Source organism: Podarcis pityusensis, assembly GCF_964106645.2.
Source record: "Podarcis pityusensis genome assembly, chromosome: 6".
NCBI classification, from domain to species: Eukaryota; Metazoa; Chordata; class Lepidosauria; order Squamata; family Lacertidae; genus Podarcis; species Podarcis pityusensis.
The window spans coordinates 31,397,843-31,419,312 of record NC_138030.1 but is presented as its reverse complement, the minus strand read 5'-3'; the positions used below and the strand labels follow the sequence as shown (position 1 = coordinate 31,419,312).

The window sequence follows — 21,470 nt, the reverse complement described above, 5'->3', positions numbered from 1 at the left end:
TACTATTTCTGGGTTAGCAGAGTCTGTAACCTGAAGTGTCTGTAACCTGAAGCATCTGTAACCCAAGGTACCACTGTACCGCTGTGATGGGGAACATGAGTGCCTTCACTTAATGTTGGACTGTCAACGCCCATCAGCCCAACTGGAGAGACGGATGAGTTGCAGTCCAGTAAGATCCGAAGGTCTACAGGTTTTTCAAACTGTGCTGTAATTAAAACATGGGGCTGCAGTTCAGGGAAACGCTGTAGGGATATTTTTGTACACCAAGAGCACTGTTCCAAATTCAAGCCTGTGTTACCATGGCAACCAGGCTTTAGTTACCTATTTTATACCAGCGGGGCTACTTTGGCCTATATCTCTCCCCCCCCCCCAGCTTGCTTGAGAATTTACACTTTAGAAGTGGGAGAAGCTTACCTTTGCAGCTGTTTGTAAACATTATTACTGATTGTCAGAGTGGCCTGTGAGTGCACACCTCAGTGCAGAATCACACCGACTCACTTTCCTTCCTTTCGCCAACATATTCATATTTTCCCCATATCAAGCTCTTAATCCTTCCAAAAGTGAGAAAACCGCTCTTAAGTGTTGTTGTTCTCCCAGAACCACCTTCAGGTTTATGTACCATCCTGTATGCCTCACAGAGCGGAAGAACACACACGTAAAACAGTTGCTTTATAAGTATTTACAAGTTTAATCCACATTTTAGCCAACGTTTTGTGATGCCAACACTTGTCATTCTGACATATAACATGAGCTCCCGGAAAACAGCAGGGCCATGCCCCCCACACAGTGGGAACAAGGCTTGACCTAGGGTAGGGGTGGGGAACCTGGGGTCCTCCAGATCATCTTTTCCCAGCTTTGGATTCCCAGCGGCTTGGACTACAATTCCCATCATCCCTGACCATTGGCTTTGGCTGATGGGAGTTGTAGTCCAGCAACATTTGGGGACCCAAGGTGGGGGCAGGCTGTTCTAGATGTTGCTAGACTACTGCTTCCATCATCCCTGCCTATTAGCCATGTTAGCTGGTGTTGATGGGAGTCCAGCAGTGGGGGGGGGGACAGGTTATTTATTTAAGCTATTTCTATACTGTCCCATACTTCAAATAAATATTTGCGAGGTTCTCCACCCTAGAGACATTGGTCTGAGCTCTCTCCTGAGCTGTACTCCCAGACAACGTTTTTGGTAGCCCAGCTCCATAAGACAGCAACACACCATGTAAAGTTGTGCTGTGGTCTTGCAGTAAAGGTCACATGCATGGTGCATTTTCCCTCTTGACAATGGGCCCATTGGCCTCATCCGTTCCTAAGAGCCATGAGCTCAAGGGGAACTGCTTCACTGCTGTGACATCAACATTTCCCTTTTTGCACACAATGACCGCTTTTGTACCCTGACTGGTATATTGTGCCTTTGTTCCACACTCTTGCCTTGCTCCCTGTGCCATGATTCTACTCCAGAGAATTAAAATTTAAGAGTCAGCTTCCAACACTCTCCGCTCCAAAAGTTGGCATCAATGCATCAGGAGGGGGACATCACCCTGGACCTTGCATCCTCATCTCCACAGACCGAAGGTTGCTATCGTTTGAGAGGAAGGGCTGGTTTAAGCCTGCAGGAGCAGATTGGTGAGCTGCTCAGCCAAGACAAAGAGCCATGCAGCCAGAATATGGGCAAAGCTGCAGGGAGAACCAATAACATCCTGGGGGAAATGTAAAATAATGGCTACGCTGCAAAGAACCTCATTTAAAGTAGATGCTCTAACCTCCACACACCCCTCAAAGGCCACAGGCAAAGCTGAAGTGGAAAGGGTTTGGGTAAGGGATGCTGGACAAGTACCCAGCTTAGCTGTTTGTAAAAAAGGAGGGGCACTGGGTGAGTAAGTTTAATGGTGTATAACAGCCACATATGATAGCAGACTCCTGGGGTATTTGCGTATCGTATCCTCCCATCCCCCTTTTCCAAAGTTTCAGGACTTCCTTAAGAGACAAAACTTCAACCTGGGGCCATGAACAGCAGGCGTAATGGATCCTTGTGCTTTGTCAGGGAACAGGGTGGACCGAAGTCCTTCTGTGAGATACAGACCATTGCACTTTGCTCTTCGTTGCCACCTTGAGACACCTCTTCCTTTCCCATCGAAGAGGCTCAGCTGCACAGTCGATGGAACAGTCAAGTGACACATGTGGCATTTGTGGCGGTCTTAACACATGCTCTTTCCTGAGCCCAGGTGGAAAGCAAGGAGGACTATCAGCTTCCCCACAGTGACACAGGCAGGAATTGCAAGAATTGGGGGTGGCGGGTGCGCAGGCAAAGACGTAGAGAGTCATGATGCCTCCTACCATGCAGAGCAAAAGGTAACTAGTAGGGACATTGGCAATTGCTGAAGCTTGGGCTGGAATTTCAGTGCAGCGGGAAACCCAATATAGGTTCTGTGGAAACGGCAGACCCAGAGAGAAAGGGCTCCTTTGGATAGTCTCTGCAAGGTCCTCCTCAGGTGCTGGGCTGTGACGGCTGTGGTGGGATGTAGGGTGGGGGAGCTGCAGCAGAAAGAGAGGGGCAATCAGGATGTGGCCAGAGGCACTGAAGGTTAAAGTGAGACTAGCCTCAGAGGGAGGGGTGGATGTGAAAGTCATCACTCAGCAGATGCATATTGCACAGTGCACAAGGATAAGGGAGGTGTTATCCCCCCACATGTCAGGAACAACCAGAAGAAGCTCTCGGGCCACATTCACACCACAGATTTAAAGCACTATGATACCATTTTAAAGAGTCATGGCTTCCCCTAAAGAATACTGGGAGCTGAAGTGTGCTGAGAGTTATGAGAAGACCCAGATTCTGCCTCCAGAGCTACAATTCCCAGAGCTCTCTGTGGAGAGGAATTTATCGTTAAACCACCCAGGTAGCAGTGATGGCTAGTGCGCCCATTGGGACTGGTAAGACAGAAGGCAGAGAGGCCAACAACACATGGAGCCAGAGCCAGGTACAGTCGTACCTTGGAAGTTGAATGGAATCCGTTTCAGAAGTCCGTTTGACTTCCAAAATGTTCGGAAACCAAAGCGTGGCCTCTGATTGGCTGCAGAAAGCTCCTGCAGCCAATCAGAAGCTGCGGAAGCCCCATCGGACATTCGGATTCCTTTGCGGGTTTGCTGCGTTTGGGAGCCAAAACTTTCGAGAACTAAGCTGTTCGAAAACCAAGGTACGACTGCAGAGCCAACTAATTTGAGTTTCCCACCTCCCCATCCTCCTCCCTGCTGAGTTGGCAATGGCTGAAATGCAGCCTACCCTACAGATGTAGGAGTCAATAGCAACCCTGATACTTGGGAGGAGACAGTGCCACCCCCTGGAATGAATGTAAGTTAAGAAGGCAGGCAGAGGCTGGCCAATGTTGGTAGAAGAGTTCACCATTCGCCCTGTTGGACCATCTTCCACTTCCCGGTAGTAACCTCTGTTCTGGAGATGTTGGTCTAGAACAGGGTGGCTAATCTCAGAAACCTGCAGAAGTTTCTGGACCACAATTCCCGTGATCCCTAAGTATTGTCCATGGTAGCTGGGGGAGATGGGAGTTTATGTCTAAGAAAACCTGAAGGTTCCCAACACCAGCCCCCTTCTTTCCCCATTTGGTGGCTGAATGAAATGTAACACTTCAATTCCTAAGGCAGGTGCTCTATACAGAAGGAGAGGATAAGACAAAGCTTTAACTAAGGCCCACTTGTCTTCAAGTCTAATTCCCCCCTCCTTTCTTACCTGCAGGGTTGTAGTATGGTGGCCCAGGTGGATATAGAGGATACTGTGCAGCTGGTGCTGTGGGAGGATAGGAAACAACTGGTGTATAGCCAGGATGATATGGTGCTGGCCCAGCTTTGGGATCCATAGGGTAAGGCCCTGGAGGCTGGGCAGGGTAGCCAGAAAGTGGGATCTCTTGACCTGGGACAAAGGAAACAGACTGTGAGCATATGATGGGCTGATGAGTCTACCAGTCAGGCAAGGAAAACCTGTGGTGCTCTAGATGTGGCTGGACTGCAGCTCCCTTCAACCCTTCACATTTGGCTTGCTGGTTAGTGTCGATAGGAATCCAACATGTGAAGAGCCACAGATTCACCTCCATGCCTCCCCTAACTTGCTTTTCCCCCGCCCCCTAAACTAAACAGCCCCAGAAATTGTAACTTTTCCTCTTAGGGGAGGTGTTCTAGCCTCTGGTCTTTTGGGAGTCTGGTCCTGCAACTTTTTGAGATGTCCTGTATAGTTTCTTAAGTGCACAGATCAGAACTGTGCACTGTATTCTTAGTGTGGTCTCACCATGGATTTGTATTAAGGCATTACGATATCAGCAGGCTTGTTTTCAAACCCTTTCCTAAATTTACTATTATTATTATTATTATTATTATTATTATTAAAGTGGCATACTGAGCCAATGTTTTCATTGAGCTTTCCTGGTCAGTCACATGCCGGCTCAGACCATATCAGTGTAAACATGAATGTAGGATGTTCATCATTTTACACACATTTTGGAGTTATTTGTTTTGGGGGACAAAAGCTGTCCCATTTAATCCCCATAGCTTCATTTGCTGCTGTTTATGCTTTCACATAAGCTTTTCAGGAAATGACCCTGGTGTTCAGAAAGATTGAGGGCACAAGGAGAAGGGGATGAAAGAGGACGAGATGGTTGGACAGTGTTCTCGAAGTTACCAACATGAGTCTGACCAAACTGCAGGAGGCAGTGGAAGACAGGAGTACCTGGCATGCTCTGGTCCATGGGGTCATGAAGAGTCGGACACGACTAAATGACTAAACAACAAGCATGCTTTCACAGTCCACACATGCAAAGAAAAGCACAACTAAGTGCCCCAATCTACGAATGTGTAGGTCTACTCTTGCAGGTCAGTTGTCTTGATAAATATCCTTGCAGAAGAGGCTACATAGCATATTTAACTGGGCAACAAACACAGTATGCTATAGATAGATTAACATCTCCAAGACAGAGAACATCAAGGCCTAAGCCAAATGTTCTGTAAGGTCTGCCTTGCTGGATCTGACCAAAGTTCCATTTACTCTAACACTCTCTGTCTTCCACAGTAGCTAGTCAAATGCCACAGGAAAGATTCCCCATTGGAAAGCACATCTGAACTGCAGAAGTCCCATTGCAAATATGAATGCATTTTATAGAAAATTAGCTGATCCCCAGCAGAAGCCCTCTCTTCGTGTTATATGCTGCATTATGAGACATGAATATATCTTGTTATCCAGAACAGGTTTAAAACCAAAGAAAATTTGATTTGTTTTTGTTTTGCATGACCTTGCACATCCAATTGCTGCCTTAAGAAAAATAAAAATTCTAAAACATTGATATTCTCAGACCTGCAGCTTACGAGAACACTTCCACAAAAGCATATAAACAGTATCTGCACAAGAATTTGCAGATCATGGAGATTCATATCATCTCTAATCCTGAGCTACTTGTGAGAAAGAAGGTCATGGCCCACATCACCAGGACTTCTCCTACCTTGATAGGGTGTCTGAAGGTGATGCCGTCGCTGGTACAAGTAGCAGCAGGAGCACAGGAAGCAGCAGACAATTGTGGCAACAATAGCCACAAAGAGAATCACAGCTGAAGCGATGCCAGCAATGGTTTTGGGGCTATAAGATACAGACAGAGGTGATAAATGAGGTGTGCATACAATAGCATCTGATACCAAACCAGACACCGGAGATTCCAGAAGTAGACTTGATTGAGGTAGAAATAAATGTGTTTTTCTTAATAATAACAGAAGGAAATTGTGTTGTCAATATAGATGAGCTAGGTGACAGATTACTTTTAGTTGTATGTAAAAAACACACCCTCCCTCTACCCCATACCTATAATTACATGATTAAGAATAACAGTTTCATGAATTAGCCTGCATTGAATGTGTGGTCAAATGCTTCCTCTTCTAGTTTTTAGCTACCCTGATTGTGGGTTAAATGGAATAAATAGTTAACTCACCAGGGCATCAACAGGAAACCTTGATAAGCTAACTGGAAACTGATGAGGGCAGAATGGAAACCTACTGGATCCAACAACCTTTGAGGCAGACAATTTTAATATACCGTATGTGTGTAGAGAGACTATAGAAACTATGGCAGGAGTGGAGAACATTTTAGAGTCAAAAGGATGTGATCCTTCCTGGGCACCCTTTGGAGGGAGCAGGGCACATGCCATTGATGGACAGAGGCAGAGACAAAAGTGGGTGGGGTCAGAGGCTAAAAATGGGTGGAGCAACCTTTGTATAGTAGGCTGCACTCCAGCAGCACAAATGTCAGAAGTTGCTCACACAGCTCTCCATCTTCTAGCCAGGCAATCCAGAGGTAATATCAGAATTCAAGGATATGATTGTCTTTAAATAAATTCCCATTTTTTGCTGTCATGTTAATCCCCAGGTTTTCCAACTCTGGAGTAGGAGATCCCATGAGGTTCACCTTCACTAGGGATTGATCTTACCTATAATATCCATGATTTCTAACTGAGGTATGAGCTCTGTACTTTATGCTCAAATCAGTGAGGTGTGTGGATCACAGTGTGTGTATACATACACATGTCTGCAGTAGGGATTTGAAAAGGAAGTGTTTTTCGTTCTGCCCTGTATTCCCAGCATGCAGAACTGTTTCCATTCTGCTGCAGCTCACCTTCTGCCAAAAACAATGTTATTCATCTCGCTGTCCATTGTAGTGAATTTATGTAACTTACATCATTTATGTAATTAATTAAGTAAATTATGCCATTACCTTGTCAATGCATTACTCCACCCCGATCATTTCAATGCAAAGAGATGCAATGCAAATAGGGGGAGGAATGTAATTAACTGTGTATTGTTTGAGGATGGAAAGCAGCAGCAGCAGTAAATAACAATCATGTTCACTGGATGGATGTCTATTTTGGACATGGGGCAAATAAATGAACATTGGCAAATCTCACTCCCATTTCTGTTTTGTCAGAATTTTCCAACATCCCTTAGGGTCCATCTCCATGGTGAAAGCCATTCCCAGCTGCACAGCAGGAATTTTGAGTATAAAAACCACTCAGAGGAAATTATTCCCCTGCCCCCACACAGCCACTATTATGATCTGATCAAATTTGCAACCCCTCCATGGCTGCATATCAGGAACAAAAAGGAGTGGGGGATAATAAGAAGTCTGCTCACTTCTTTCCTCCTCAGCTCCATCTGGTTTAGCCTTTTCAAGTATTGAAGCACAACCTTGACCCTTTCTTCCTTTCTCTCTTTTTCTCCCAGCCCCTCCCTTTCTTGGCACACATCTTGACTGTTCTTACCCAAATGCTATGCAGTGCTTTTGTTGCCGTTCAGTGAGGAGTTTCCTGAGGTCAATGCAGCAGTAACGCTGATAGCAGTCACCGCAGCAGAAGGAGGGAAAGTGGCAGTCGAAGCCGGGATGCCATGAGCCATTTCGGTCCATGTACCACTTGCAGTCCTCATCGGCTGAGACTGTGGGGAGGTTGAATAAGTCATTCATTAGTCTTTACCTGCCTCTGAGCATGTGCAGAGTACATTTCCCTCACAACTTGTCAACTGCAGCCTGTCTGCTTCCCTACCCACATGCTTAAAATAAATGGCAGTGATGCCATATGACAGCACAACTTTATCACTGCTAGCATTCATACCAGAAAATAAAAAACCATCTATTTTCTTTCACCACTGGAATACAGTCCAAGGAGCGCACTAGAATGCAATCCAATAATACAAGATGCAGTCTTCATAATCTAGCTATTCCCTGCTCAAGATCCACTTTTACAAGGATCAGGATATACTGCACATCTTCCTCTAAATGCAGTATAAATTCATACAAATGGAAAAGTTGTATCCCAATTCCATATCACAATTCTCTGTTCTTTCTCTGTGATTGCTTCCAGAGGTGGACAATTTAACAGCACCCAAAACTCTACTGCTCAAAGCAGAACAGCAAATCTGTTTCCAAACTTCTAACACTCTTCAGCCAAGGGGACACTCCGCTTTTCCACAGCCCAAATATTGGAGTGGAGCTATTTTCATTGGGGCCATTATGTGTGAGGGAAGGATTACCGTATTTTTCGCTCTATAACACGCACCAGACCATAACACGCACATAGTTTTTAGAGGAGGAAAACAAGAAAAAAAAATTTCTAAACGAAATAGTGGATATATGATTTTTGTGGTTCATGCTGTGGCCACAGACATGTGATCTGACAGTGAGTTTGGAGTAGCCCAATGCAAAAATCTTGAGGATCCATGCTTTGTAACCACGGAGAAGGGAAGGAAGGGGAACCATGGATCCTCTGCTCACGACTGCAGCATATCCCCCCACCACCCGCAGGCATTCGCTCCATAACACGCGCAGACATTTCCCCTTACTTTCTAGGAGGAAAAAAGTGAGTGTTATGGTGCAAAAAATACGGTAAATACTCCCCATTCACTGCACTGCCAATCATGATTGCCTCTCCAGCATAGAAATGGAGGGGTTAATGTGATAGTGTTTATTCCTAGAGAGATGGAACAGTTGACAGAGAAGAAAACGACTAGGGCAAGCTATGCAGTCCATAACTGGCCAAAATAGCCACCCAGCAGAACATCTACATGTGGGGAAATTATGCAACTATTCTATAGAGCTTTTAAAAGTTGGATTTTAGGACTGCTGGGAGGGAAACAAACCAGAAGCTGAACAGACAGAACATGTAAAGGTAAAGGGACCCCTGACCATTAGGTCCAGTCGTGGCCGACTCTGGGGTTGCGGAGCTCATCTCGCTTTATTGGCCAAGGGAGCTGGTGTACAGCTTCCGGGTCATGTGGCCAGCATGACTAAACTGCTTCTGGTGAACCAGAGCAGCGCACGGAAACGCCGTTTACCTTCCCGCCGGAGTGGTACCTATTTATCTACTTGCACTTTGACGCGCTTTTGAACTGCTAGGTTGGCAGGAGCAGGGACCGAGCAACGGGAGCTCACCCCGTGGAGGGGATTCGAACTGCTGACCTTCTGATCAGCAAGTCCTAGGCTCTGTGGTTTAACCCACAGCACCACCCGTGTCCCTGACAGAACTTGAGAGGGATTTTTTTTCAGTGTGCAGATGCCTTCATATAAAAAAAAAAGTGACTAAAGCAGGCTATTTCACAGTAAATTCCTATCAAAGTAAGAACAGTTGGGTCACACTAAGGGAGACAGCAACACTTTCGAATTCTCTGTGGCTAAAGAATTCCCATAAATAGAAGTGGTGTGTAACATAATAGCTACCATCAAGGGGACTTTAACCAAAAACTTCCATTTGCTCTGAAGGGAGCTAGTAAAGATATAGCAGGCCAAGATAAAATGCACTTGAAAGTTTCCACTGAAGCCCTCTATTTAAATGGACAAGGGAGTATTGACACCCTCTATACATCGGCTGGGACTCCTAAAATAGCTAATGCTTAATCTTCATCCAGTTTCTAATCCAATCAAAGCAACACTGTATCACCTAACAAGTGATCAAGAGTCCTAATGCCAGTAGTGTCCTTTGCAATAAATGTGCTAAACCTCACATGAACTCCTCTCCTTTGTAAACCAGGTAAAGGTAATAGCCTTTATTCCACACTGGAGGGGAGCCCCATCTGATGAAGCATCTTGGGCCCAGTGACAAAGCTTCAAAGTGACAAGTGATGTAGGAAGCTGGGCAAGGAGACCAGGGCAGGCTATTCTCTCCAACCTGCTACTCTCTCTGTAACAAATCCCAAGCTCCAAAACAAATTAGCATAACAAACCATAATATCAGAGATGAAGCAAGGATGTCAGGCCTATTCAGAATGTCAGAAGTATGACTGTCTGCCTGCTGGACAGACATTGTGGGTACTCAGTGCAATGAGCTCCTGGCCACCAGGTAACACGTTTGTTGTTCTAGAGCAGGAATGTCCAACCTGTAGATCGTGATCTACTGGTAGATCACCGGGGTGCTCCAGGTAGATCGCGGGACAATAGGAAGTGATCACTGAGAAACAGCTTTGGCCTCCCCCCCAAAAAAAAAGCTGAACAACCCTTGGCAAATCTCCCCCCATTTAGTTGCCACCTTTGGTAGATCACTGCCAGTTTTTTTATATTGGGAGTAGGATCACAGTCTCTTGGGAGTTGGATATGCCTGTTCTAGAGTAAAGTTCTCCCAATGGGGATATGCAAGAAGCTTTTGGCACACATTCGCCCTCTTCACTTTTTCAAATCCTACTTCAATTCCCTTCTCCTTTTACCTCAGAAGCAGAAACAATTAACCAGACAGCCTCCTATCTCCCTATGTAGATACATGTCCTGAGCAAGAGGAGTAACAGATCACTGGGACCATCCAATAAAGCCAAATGTTGGAAGGACAGACACAGCACATAGTTAAACGGCACACTGTTGAAAGGTGTTGTGATGGCCACCAGTTTGGATGGTTTTAAAAGAAGATAAGACAAATTCATGCAGACAAGCCTATGGCAATGCTCGCTAGCCATTATGGATATCAGAAGGAGTGTGCTTTGGCATACCAGTTGCTGAACATTGCAAGTGGGGGGAAGAGTGCTGTAGACGAGATGGGGCTTTGGCCTGATCCAGCAGGCTCTTCTTTTATTCTTTTCATGGGCTGTATTAACTCATTGTCACTCCTTATCTGCAGTTGAACAAAATGTAGGACAAAACTACTTTTCCTGTTGTCCAGACAACATGGTGCACATGTAGCCATTCTGCTTTTAAAATAAATAGACGAGGGGGCAGGTGCTGAAGTCACATGCATGTCCTTCCTTCTTGGAAATGTAGATGAGCATGCATATATAAAGCCTGTCGCAGGCGAGAAAAATCAGGCACACATAGATCATATTACACCAGACCTGGCCGTGAGTCAGGGCAGCAGGGGAACAGGAAACTGAAACTCCTCCGCTCTTTGAGACATGTAGACTGGGCAGCTGCCATGGTTTTATATTGCCACCTAGAGTATCATGTTTTGGAAGTTCATACTCATGCTCCAAGTCCCCTTCTCTTCCAAATGTAATCTCCACATATGGAACATGATCAGCCGCCTTGGAATGGATGGAAATGATGCATGCCCTGCTCTATACACACAGCGCAGCTTTGATTCATGAAACCTGCCTTATCCAGCCAGGTCCAGCTCCTTACTCAGGAATCCCACCCTCCTGTCATTCTGCCTGTGACCTTTGGGCCATAGCAACTGCCATAAGCTCTCAAATCTTTTAGGAAGCTGTATTGATGCACTAGGTGTATAGAGCATGCAGGGTCTGCTTGTATTTTAGCAGTGAGGAAATTATCTAGTACTTTGGGGCAATGATGGGGCAAATTGGCAAATCCATCCAATTCAAGCTTATTTCAATGCCATCATAATGACCTGCACTTAAACCATAAGTTATTTTAATATATTTTGTTTTCAAACTATGCTGAACTTCTGAAGAAACTGTCATAACCATCTGTCATACACAAGCTATTTTATTTACTTATAATATTTTGTCCTTTCGCCAAGTAGCTCCAAATGATGTGCATGATTCTTACCACCACCACTATATTCTCACAACAATCCTGTGAGACAGGTTAAGTTACAACATCACACATTGAGCTTCATGCCCAAGTGGAGCTCTGAACCAGCCCTTGTCCAAAACACCAGCATTATATTTTTTGACAAATGTTAGTCCATTCAATATCTGCACTTCTAAAAGCAGACCCTCCCCACAATGCAAGCAATTCCCTTACAGAGAAGGTGTATTCTCACCACGCCACAGAATCTAGAAATGTGTTTGTAATCTCTGGCAGTAAATACAAGATTAAGGCAAATCTCAAAAGTAATGATCTGATGATTACTCAATAAGTACTTTTCCCATACAGTGACTTCTGTCTTTGTACTTCTGTCTTGCCAGGCTGTGATGCTTTATGGTTTGCATTTTTTATTCTTTGTTTTCTTCCTTTTTGTTATGTTTGCATTTTTCTCTTTGTAATGAATCAATAAAATATGTATACATTTTAATAAATACAGTGACTTCCCTTTATCTTGAGTGTGCTCAGTGTCCCCCAGTCCATGGAAACTGAGTTTATTATTTACAAACATATTTTGCATTTCTATTATTACTGTTGTTGTTGTTGTCATTGTTGTTATTTTATTACCTGCCCTTCACCCTAAGGCACCCAATTAGCACTACCTTCTCGGTCAACAATAAATGTTAAAATCATTTTAAAAAACCAGAACCCTAAATATTAAACAGAAATAAACCTGCACTACAAAATTAAACAATTACATAAAACCAGGTGCAGCAAAACACATATGAAAACAACAGAATTAAAAATACCAAAAATCTTTAAATAATCTCAAAATGTCTGGGGGGAAATAAAACAAAATAGACAATCATGACCTAGATGCCACGCGAGATTCGAAGGTGTTTCACAATTGGGATGCCATTGCTGAAAAGGTCCTTTCTCTGACAGTCCCCACTGTCCCACCCACAATACAGACTGACTGAGAAACATTAGCTAGAAGTTGCATGGCTTTGTGGGTTAAGAAAGTTGAAAAACAGCCATGAGACCACAGAACTACAGGGCTGACAGACACCTAAAGGTCATAGCCACCTGGTCCCCAAAAAAAGAAATGGAAATATACTGGGTCTCAGGGAAAACAATCTCATCAAGGGCCCATATTTGCTGTGCTCACTCATTGAGCCAAGACTAGCAGCCAGGATAGGCAATATATAAGTTTTGTGGGTTTTTTGTAGGAGGAACAGCTGCACCTCCCCTTTCTCTCTCTCTCTGCAGACCACAGCATCACTCTTTCCCCTGGCACTGGAAGCCCAGAAAAGAGGTGTGCATAGCCACCATTAACACTCTCATATTACTTCTTCTATAGGGTTTGAGGCATGCAGTAGGAATAGTTCTGCGGTGACAGGATGGAGAGGTAGAAGAGCAAGCTAATACAAGCGTAGCCTTCTAACATGTAAGCTATCCATCTGTAGGAAGATTTGGACATCGGAAAGGAATTTCTTCAGTGTCTTCCAACCAGAAATCTGAATCATATACCTCCCTGTCTATTTCAATATGATCTTAGAGACGCTCGTACAACAGACTTGTTTTTGGCTAGATAGTCGATTTACTGAGTTTAATCACTCTTTAGTATTTTGTGCAGAGATATTGCCAAGCATGGAAAAAGCACTCTTGCAACAGAGCTTGAATAATTAACGTTTCTGGCATCAACTCCTTTAGTGCAGTAAAAACATCTCTTCCTTATACAAAACTGGAAAAAAGGAAAAACCACCCTCCTAGTATTATCGGGGTCATAAGCAACACAGATCCAAGACAGAAACAAATGTCTATAGAAAGATAAGTGTAGGTATGGACATTTTTAACAGAAGCATCTAGCCAGATCCACTCAGAAGTTTTTCAGATTAAAAAGGTCTTCACCAACCACCCAAAGACTAAGACAAATCCAATCAACTTGATAAAAAAATCTGCTTCTACAGCTTGCAGATCACAAGTGCACAGAATGTGGGGGTGGGAGTAGGAATCTCAATATGGAAGTTGCCCCATGTTGGCTCTGAAGCAATACTTCACAGTACTGTACCTGGTCATTAAAATGGTACCAAAGATGGTACCATGGACAGCACCACCAAGATGCACAATTGGATGCAAGAAATTCACATTAAACCTAATGCAGTGGTACCTTGAGTTACGAACTTAATTCATTCCAGAGGTCTGTTCTTAACCTGAAACCGTTCTTAACCTGAGGTGCGCTTTTGCTAATGGGGCTTCCCATTGCCGCTGCGCCACGATTTCCGTTCTCATCCTGGGGCAAAGTTCGCAACCCAAGGTACTACATCCGGGTTAGTGGAGTTTGTAACCCCAAGTGTTTGTAACCCGAGGTACCACTGTACTGAGGTAATGAGCAAGGGACTCTGGCAATCATTATATGATTGGCCGATGGATGGATAGATAAATTCAACCTTGTAACATGCAGAAAATAACATATGTTGATAAACCAGAGAGGGGAGCTGAAGGACATCTGGAGGGGGGAGGGGAGGGGGTTATGTTTTGGGGAGGGGGAGGGAAAAATAGGGGGGGATTTAAGGATGATATGTTTTTTGTTAAAATGTTATGTTGAAATTACTAATAAAAAATATTAAAAGAAAAAAAGAAGATAAATTCAACCAAACTCATGACAGTGGCAACCTTCTTAAGGCAATTCAGCACTTGACCTCTTACAAGGCTTCTGCCATGAGCCATGATCTCAAATGTCCTATTTCTGCTCAGTCTCCCCCTTAGAAGCATAGACTGGTAGAGTTGGGAGGAATCACAAGGGTCATCTAGTCCAACTCCCAGCAATGCAGGGATCTCTTGCCCGATGTGGGACTTGAACCACAACACTGAGATTAAAAGTTTCGTACTCTGCCAACAGATATCTGCCTTCTTCCATGCCTCCCCCCATGCTTTATTTTTCCTCCCTTGCTGTCAGGATTTCCCTCCCTTTAAGGGTTCCCAGACTTCATTCTCCCAGCTCCCCCACCCCCAGCAATTTTTCATTCAGCCTTTCACATTTAGCTAGCCACAAAAGAATCCACTCTTGTTATCGTAAGTAGATTCATTTCCCCTACTGTCTCCACCATGGGATTATCTTGTCTTCCTTTGATTAATATTTGTCTGATATACATCTTCATCTGATTATCCTCAATTAAAGCATTTAGCTCTGAAGCCACCAACTCCCTCTCTCCTCCCCCCGCCCACACCAACAGCAAGTGAGTACATCCTTGATCCTCGAAGAAGGTGACAAGGAGCAGCTTAGCTGCAAGAACATAGGCATCATTTAATGACTAGAAGTCTCTTATCTTCCAGATAGTTTTGGACAACACAAAGCACCTGTTTTTCAAGAATTCCAAGTTTTTGTTCTGATTCTTCCTTCTCTTTCAATTCTATTATTTTTTTGGTGTTACTACAGATAATGAGGGGGGAAATAAACGGTTATGAAAACAAAAAGAAACAGAAAAGCCAGACAACCAATCTGTAGAAAGGACTCTATGAATTGCAAGCAGATATGCTGTACAGTATGTACTTTTGTTATCCAAGAAAATATTTTAATAAAAGTAATTTTTGTTATTAAACAGGAAACCCACACAAGCGGCACTGCATTGTACATATAATTCCAGAGGCTGAGTTCTTTAACCAGCTTTTAAATGTATCTGACAGGGAGGGATCTCAAATCTATAACTTATATGCAGTATTCTCAAATAGTTATTTAGCAAGGAAAAGATGGAACAGCTACTTTTGAAATCTGTGGGATAGTGAATAGAAGAAGAATGTTTGCTTTAGAATAAATACAGTTCTAATGAAAGATTACACTGAGCCCACTGAAGGCTCCTGCTTTTGTGTGCTGGTGATAGGGGTGATGTGTTTCTCCTCTGGGGGGGCTGCTTCCTCCTCTGGCCTTTTTATCAGTAAGTAAGCCCCTGTAAGGGACACGGGTGGCGCTGTGGGTTAAACCGCAGAGCCTAGGACTTGCCGATCAGAAGGTCGACGGTTCGAATCCCCACGACGGGGTGAGCTCCCATTGCTCAGTCCCTGCTCCTGCCAACCTAGCAGTTCGAAAGCACGTCAAAGTGCAAGTAGATAAATAGGTACCACTCCGGCGGGAAATTAAATGGCGTTTCTGTGCATTGCTCTGGTTCGCCAGAAGCGGCTTAGTCATGCTGGCCACATGACCTGGAAGCTGTACGCCGGCTCCCTTGGCCAATAAAGCGAAATGAGCTCCGCAACCCCAGAGTCGGCCACGACTGGACCTAATGGTCAGGGATCCCTTTACCTTTAAGCCCCTGCTGCCCAAGCTGCTTTTTTACCCAAGAAAGGAAAGAAAAATAGGTATCACAGATGAAAAAGGAGTCAAGATAGTAATTTTGAACAGTAAAATGGCCATGGTTAAAGAGACTCTTCTACTCTTGATCACAGCTTTCCATGGTTGATTTGATTTTTAAAGGAAGAGGCTATCCCTCCAGATGTTGCTGGACTACAATTCCCATCATTCCTGACAGCCAACTATGGTTGGAGTTGATGGGAGTTGGAGTCCAACAACAACTGGAGGATCATAGGCTCTCCTTCCTGTCTGGCCTACACCCCCACCTGCACACTCTTTTTGCTCTATAAATTAGGTTTTCACCCCCTCCTTTTTTGTGCAATGGGGAGAGCCCCTGGTTTTAAACTGATTGGTCTGTCAACATTATGTGTAGTTTGAGCCTCAGTTACTTAGATTTGTGGCTCACAATTTCTCCTACCACACTGACTTGCTCTTGCCAGAACCTTTCCTTGATTTTTTTTAATTAAAAAAACCATCTCTTTGCAGCTGTATTTTGTGTTGGGAATAGCAGCATAACTTCTGTATGTGTTTTTAATTGTCGCAAATTGAAAACTGCTTTGAAAACTTTTTTTAATCTCAAGTGTGGGGCAGAGACTGTGGGTGGAACTCAATTCAGTGTAACACTAATAAAGGAAACAAGGTTTACTTACACAGTGGGACATTTCCCCCTGCACACCCCCTAAATCTGTTCTGGGATTCCCCCCCCCCAACCCTCCAGAGAAGATATATGGGGCAGAGGGGATAGGAAAGGAGGGAAATCCTACTGCATGAGCAGAGCTCATTCCATGCATGCAATACCTCCATTGAATTCCACCCTATATCTAGATCTAAGGCAGAGTCATCTGACATGCGACAGATCTTAGATTACTCCTCTACTGAACAAAACTACTGCCACAGACCAAACACAACAGACTGTTACAGAGAGAGCCCCTAACACTCCATCTGCCAAAGCACTGGAGAGGTTTTTCTGCCCAATAAGCACTGTAGCTTCAAGAATAAAGGGTTTTTCTGCTCCTCAGTAGGAAAACAGGACTAATAAACATTGGGGTGCAAGAAAAATAAGTTTTCTTCTGTCTCTAGGAACTGTTATGGAAGTAAATAAAGAAGCTGGGTAGAAGTCAGTGTCTGAAATCAGCAGTAAAATTGTGACTTACTAGTAAGTCAGTTTGGTGGTTGGACAGTAAAAAAAAAAAGGTAAAGGACCCCTGGATAGTTAAGTCCAGTCAAAGGCAACTGTGAGGTGCAGTGCTCCTCTCGCTTCAGGCCAAGGGAGCCAGCGTTTGTCCACAGACAGCTTTCCAGGTCATGTGGCCAGTGTGACTAAACCGCTACTGGCGCAACGGAACACAGTGACGGAAACCAGAGCGCACGGAAAAGTCGTTTACCTTTCTGCCACAGAGGTACCTATTTATCTACTTGCACTAGTGTGCCTTCCAACTGCTAGGTTGGTCGAAGCTGGGACAGAGCAACAGGAGCTCACCCCGCCGCACGGATTCAAACCGCTGATCTTCTGATTGGCAAGCCCAAGAGACTCAGTGGTTTAGACCACTGAGTCCAGTGGTTTGGACTAGGACCCAGGAGATCAGGGTTCAAATCTCCATTTATGAGGCTCACTGGGGGACCTTGGGCCAGAGTTGTTGTGAGGTCGAAATGGGGAGGGGGAGAACCATGTATGGCACTCTTAATTCCCTGGAGGAGAGTTGGGATATACCGTAAATGTAACAAACAAGTAATAACTCTAATGGGTATGTTAAGGGATAAGTAATCTATATTAAGTTAATCTGAGACAGCAGTCTGGGACAACACTCTGAGGAGAGACTGTTTTTCAGGATTGAGGAATCAATTCTGTATCTCTCTCTTGTAAATATCATTGCTGGCATTTACTTCGTTAATCACAGGCCCATCGTAGTTAGCAGCACTATTTTGGAAATGGCACCCCGCAAGAGAGACAGAGTTTATAGATTCCATACAGATACTGTTTTCATAAAACATGCAGAAATATATTTGAGGCTCTCTAGTACTTCTTGTTCCATATAGCAATAGTTGTTACCATAGGATAAAAAGTGTAAAAGAAACAACAAGTGCATTCCTGCCAATACAGGCTTTCCATTTGCTTTACATTTAAGGAAAAGCAACTACAAGCAAATTATTGGAGGGGCCTTAGTTCAGTGACAGAGCACACAACTGGTACATAGAAAGCCTCATCAACCCCTGGCACCTCCAGTTAAGGAGAAATACTTCTGCCTTAATACAGCGGAGAGCTGCAGCCCGTCAGAATAGACAGTATTGGGGTCATAGGAGCCAATTCCTAGGGGTCATGGGGGCTTCGGCCCCCACAATAAAATATTTTAGGGGGCCAAGTCCCTGCAAAGTTGATGGGCATTCCCATTCAAATAGTGTGTCTGCATGGCATCATGTGATCAAGAGCCTAGGACTTGCCGATCAGAAGGTCGGCGGTTCGAATCCCTGCGACGGGGTGAGCTCCCGTTGCTCAGTCCCTGCTCCTGCCAACCTAGCAGTTCAAAAGCACATCAAAGTGCAAGTAGATAAATAGGTACAGCTCTGGCAGGAAGGTAAATGGCGTTTCCGTGCGCTGCTCTGGTTCGCCAGAAGCAGCTTAGTCATGCTAGCCACATGACCCGGAAGCTGTACACCAGCTCCCTCGGCCAGTAAAGCGAGATGAGCGCCGCAACCCCAGAGTCATCCGCGACTGGACCTAACGGTCAGGGGTCCCTTTACCTTTACTTTACCTGGGCCCCCACAATATTTTATTCAAGTTGGCACCCCTGGTTGGGGTTGATGGCCCAATGCTCTGAATAAGGCAGCTTCATATGGTCACAGAGGTGCCTAATGTGAAAATGCTCAGCGTTTCAAGCGTACAAAAGTACGCTTAGTATGTTTCACTCCCAGTTCTTCCATAACATCTAACATGTTAGCTTTTCATAAGCTTTCAGGGTGGGAGTGTATTAAAATATGTGGTCCTCCACTTCTACATTCTGAAGTGGTATATTCTTATGTGGTAAGTAGCACTGGGAAGGGCCACAGCTCAGCAGTTCAGAGTCTGATTTGCAAGCAGAAGGCTCCAGGTTCAATCTCTAGCATCTCCAAGTAGGGCTGAGAGCCCCCCCCCCCCAAGTCTGAAACTAGGAGAGTTGCTGCCAGTCAGTGTAGACAATACTGAGCCAGATGAACCAGTGGTCTGACTCAGTATATGGCTGTTTCCTGTGTCATAATTTTTTTCCTGAGTATTTGAATCAGCTCTGCAAACCTCAAACTGCAAAGCAACAATCTGAATAGTCAATTAAAAGAGCATTAGCAATTACACTCTGGCTCTTTCTATAGTATAGTCAGATAACCCCGCTTTTTGGGGAAATAGAAAGGAATTACTGTACTGAGAGAATCAGACAGCAGCATGTTCAGTTGCCAGGGATAAGTTACTGCATGCACTCAAGTCAATGCACAAATCCACATTTCTTTAAAAAAAAGGCATAGCTATTTTTGAAACTCACACTGAATAAGACATTTAATTCTCTTGGTCCCCTCTAATTACAGGTTCAACATCCTTCCTTAGCCACAGACAAAAATTACCCACAAAGAACTCTATGGGGACGTGGCAGGAAATGGAAAAAGGGTTCAGCAGGTAGGCGTTGGTATGTGCCTTTTCAGTGGCTTCCAAGAGGTGCCCAAGATGCAGCAACAGAATGCATGGATTGGTGGCAGTGATCACAATACCTACAAAGTGCAAATACCATTGAAAGTTTTTCCCTGCACAAACGCCACTGAGATAAATACTCACATTCTTGCACAGCTCCCATTCACTTCAATGGAGCACACTCAGAAATTTTCAGTGTTTAGTACGGCAAGTTTCTTATATTTGACTCTTTTCTGGCTCCTAAAACCAATCCATGAATTCTACTTGTTTACTTGGGAAGATTGTATACCACTTAATAAAAAAAAAAGGATTGTAATTCAGTGGTAGAGCATTTGCTGTGTATGAAGACACTGCCTGGTTCAATCCCACACATCTCCAGGTAGGCCTGGGAATATCTGAAGTCCTGGAGATCCACAGTGTGGATGATACTGGGCAAGATGGACCAATGTTCTGGCTTGGTATAATGTAGCTTCTTAATATATCTAAAAGTGGTTTAAGATCCTCTTTTTTTAAATAATAATAATAATGAACATTACTAATTGAGGGAATACATAGTTTTAAGCCAAAACTCTAAGAAGACTTAGTAGATTCCTGTTGGGTTTGTTTCTAGGCAATCCATATGGTCAAGGACCAGTTTGGGCGTGATACTCTCCATAGGGTGTCTGCCTCCATAGGAACAAATCTGGCCTTGCTAGCTAGGGGTGATGGGAGTTGTAGTTCAACAGCATCTGGGGACCCACAGGTTGAGAAATGTTGTGTGTAACCAATTCCAGTTTTAACTACCTGCACTTTCAAAAAGCGCTTCCTCTCTGTCCTGAATCTCCCACCACCCAGCTTCCTATACTCAGAGAGGGGTTAGGAAACTTCTCTCGATCCACTTTCTCGCCACACCATGAGTAATCCATACACACCTCTGGTTAGCTTCAATCTAAGACGTAACTCCCAAGGCAGAAAACCTTGAGAAATATATGGGGTGGGGGCAGCCCTCAATTCACAAGCAAGCAGCAGCAAAGGGCCCACAGGCAGAGCCATCACGCGAGGATCCGCTTCTTCCCAACTAATGGGAGCTGTGTGAGGGGCCCCGGGGCATTTTGCACATGCTCAGAGGCGTGGCTTCTCAAGTTGAAAAAAACAATCTGGGGAACAACTTGCCCCGGGTTCGAATTCCGGGGAAGAAACAGATCTCTCCCCACCCCCTAGCTTTTCCTCCTCCCAGCAGAGGCGCGCCTAGACCCGTGACCCATATTTCCAAGGGGCGCCAGGACAAGGCAGGGCTGTTGGCTCCACAGGTCGGGCCCGAAGCAGGCGCGCCCCCCAGCGCCCCTGTTGTTCTCCTGGGGCGGGAGGAGGAGAAAGGCACCTCGGGCGGGGCAGCGTGTAGCCTTGGGGCGGCCCATCCTCCTGCCCCCCTCCCCACCTCGCCCAGGCCCCCCTTGCCTTCCCTTCCCCTCGCTTCTCTCGCCTCCACCGCCTCACCGGAGGTTGCAGCAGCCAGACTGCAGAGCACCATCGCCGCCAGGCCCCAGGCTCCCATCGCGGCAGCTCCCGACGGCTCAGACCAGCTCGGCGCGCCCCAGGGCGACGCTGCGGGAGAGGGCGGGAGCCGAGAAACTGGATCCGGGGGGCGGGGGGCGGGAGGCGACGCCTCCTCCTCCTCCTCTTCTCCCGGGAAGGGCGGAGAGCCTCACCCCACCCCAGTCCACTAGCGAGCACGACGACCGGCCTCGGGGAGCCAGACGCGGAGGCTGCTCCGCGGTGCTTCCCCTCGGTGCGTCTCCTTGGCGCCGCTGGTGGCGGGGGGCGAGATCGGGGAGGGAAAGGAGGACTAGTCTACTCGGCAGCGAAAGGCTGGAAATCGATGGCGAGAGGTTGGAAACCGGAGGGCTTTTCGAGCCCCACGTTTTGCTAGGGATGCGAGAGAAGAGAGCCGCGGAGGGCGGGAAGGATGCCCCCCCACTGCAGAATTTAGACCTACTGCGATT

At 45.3% G+C, this 21,470-nt stretch overlaps 1 protein-coding gene across 1 annotated transcript; it reads right to left on the bottom strand.

Annotated features, from left to right (window-relative positions):
- Positions 1-664: 664 nt before the first annotated feature.
- Positions 665-21,150, bottom strand: SHISA4 (shisa family member 4). Its single transcript, XM_081010578.1, has 5 exons — positions 20,965-21,150; positions 7,293-7,464; positions 5,490-5,623; positions 3,734-3,913; positions 665-2,526 (listed from the first exon to the last, which is right to left on the bottom strand). Exons 1-5 carry the CDS (start codon positions 21,020-21,022, stop codon positions 2,480-2,482), a joined length of 591 nt encoding a protein of 196 aa, XP_080866704.1. The 5' UTR covers positions 21,023-21,150; the 3' UTR covers positions 665-2,479.
- Between the last annotated feature and the right edge of the window lie 320 nt (positions 21,151-21,470).

Excerpts from the sequence above, each read along its gene's own strand:
- SHISA4 (XM_081010578.1), bottom strand. The coding sequence starts at position 21,022 with ATGGGAGCCTGGGGCCTGGCGGCGATGGTGCTCTGCAGTCTGGCTGCT. Across the intron at positions 7,465-20,964 it reads TCTGGCTGCTGCAACCTCCG|TCTCAGCCGATGAGGACTGC; the intron begins GTGAGGCGGTGG and ends ACCTCCCCACAG. Across the intron at positions 3,914-5,489 it reads CCTTCAGACACCCTATCAAG|GTCAAGAGATCCCACTTTCT; the intron begins GTAGGAGAAGTC and ends CCTTTGTCCCAG.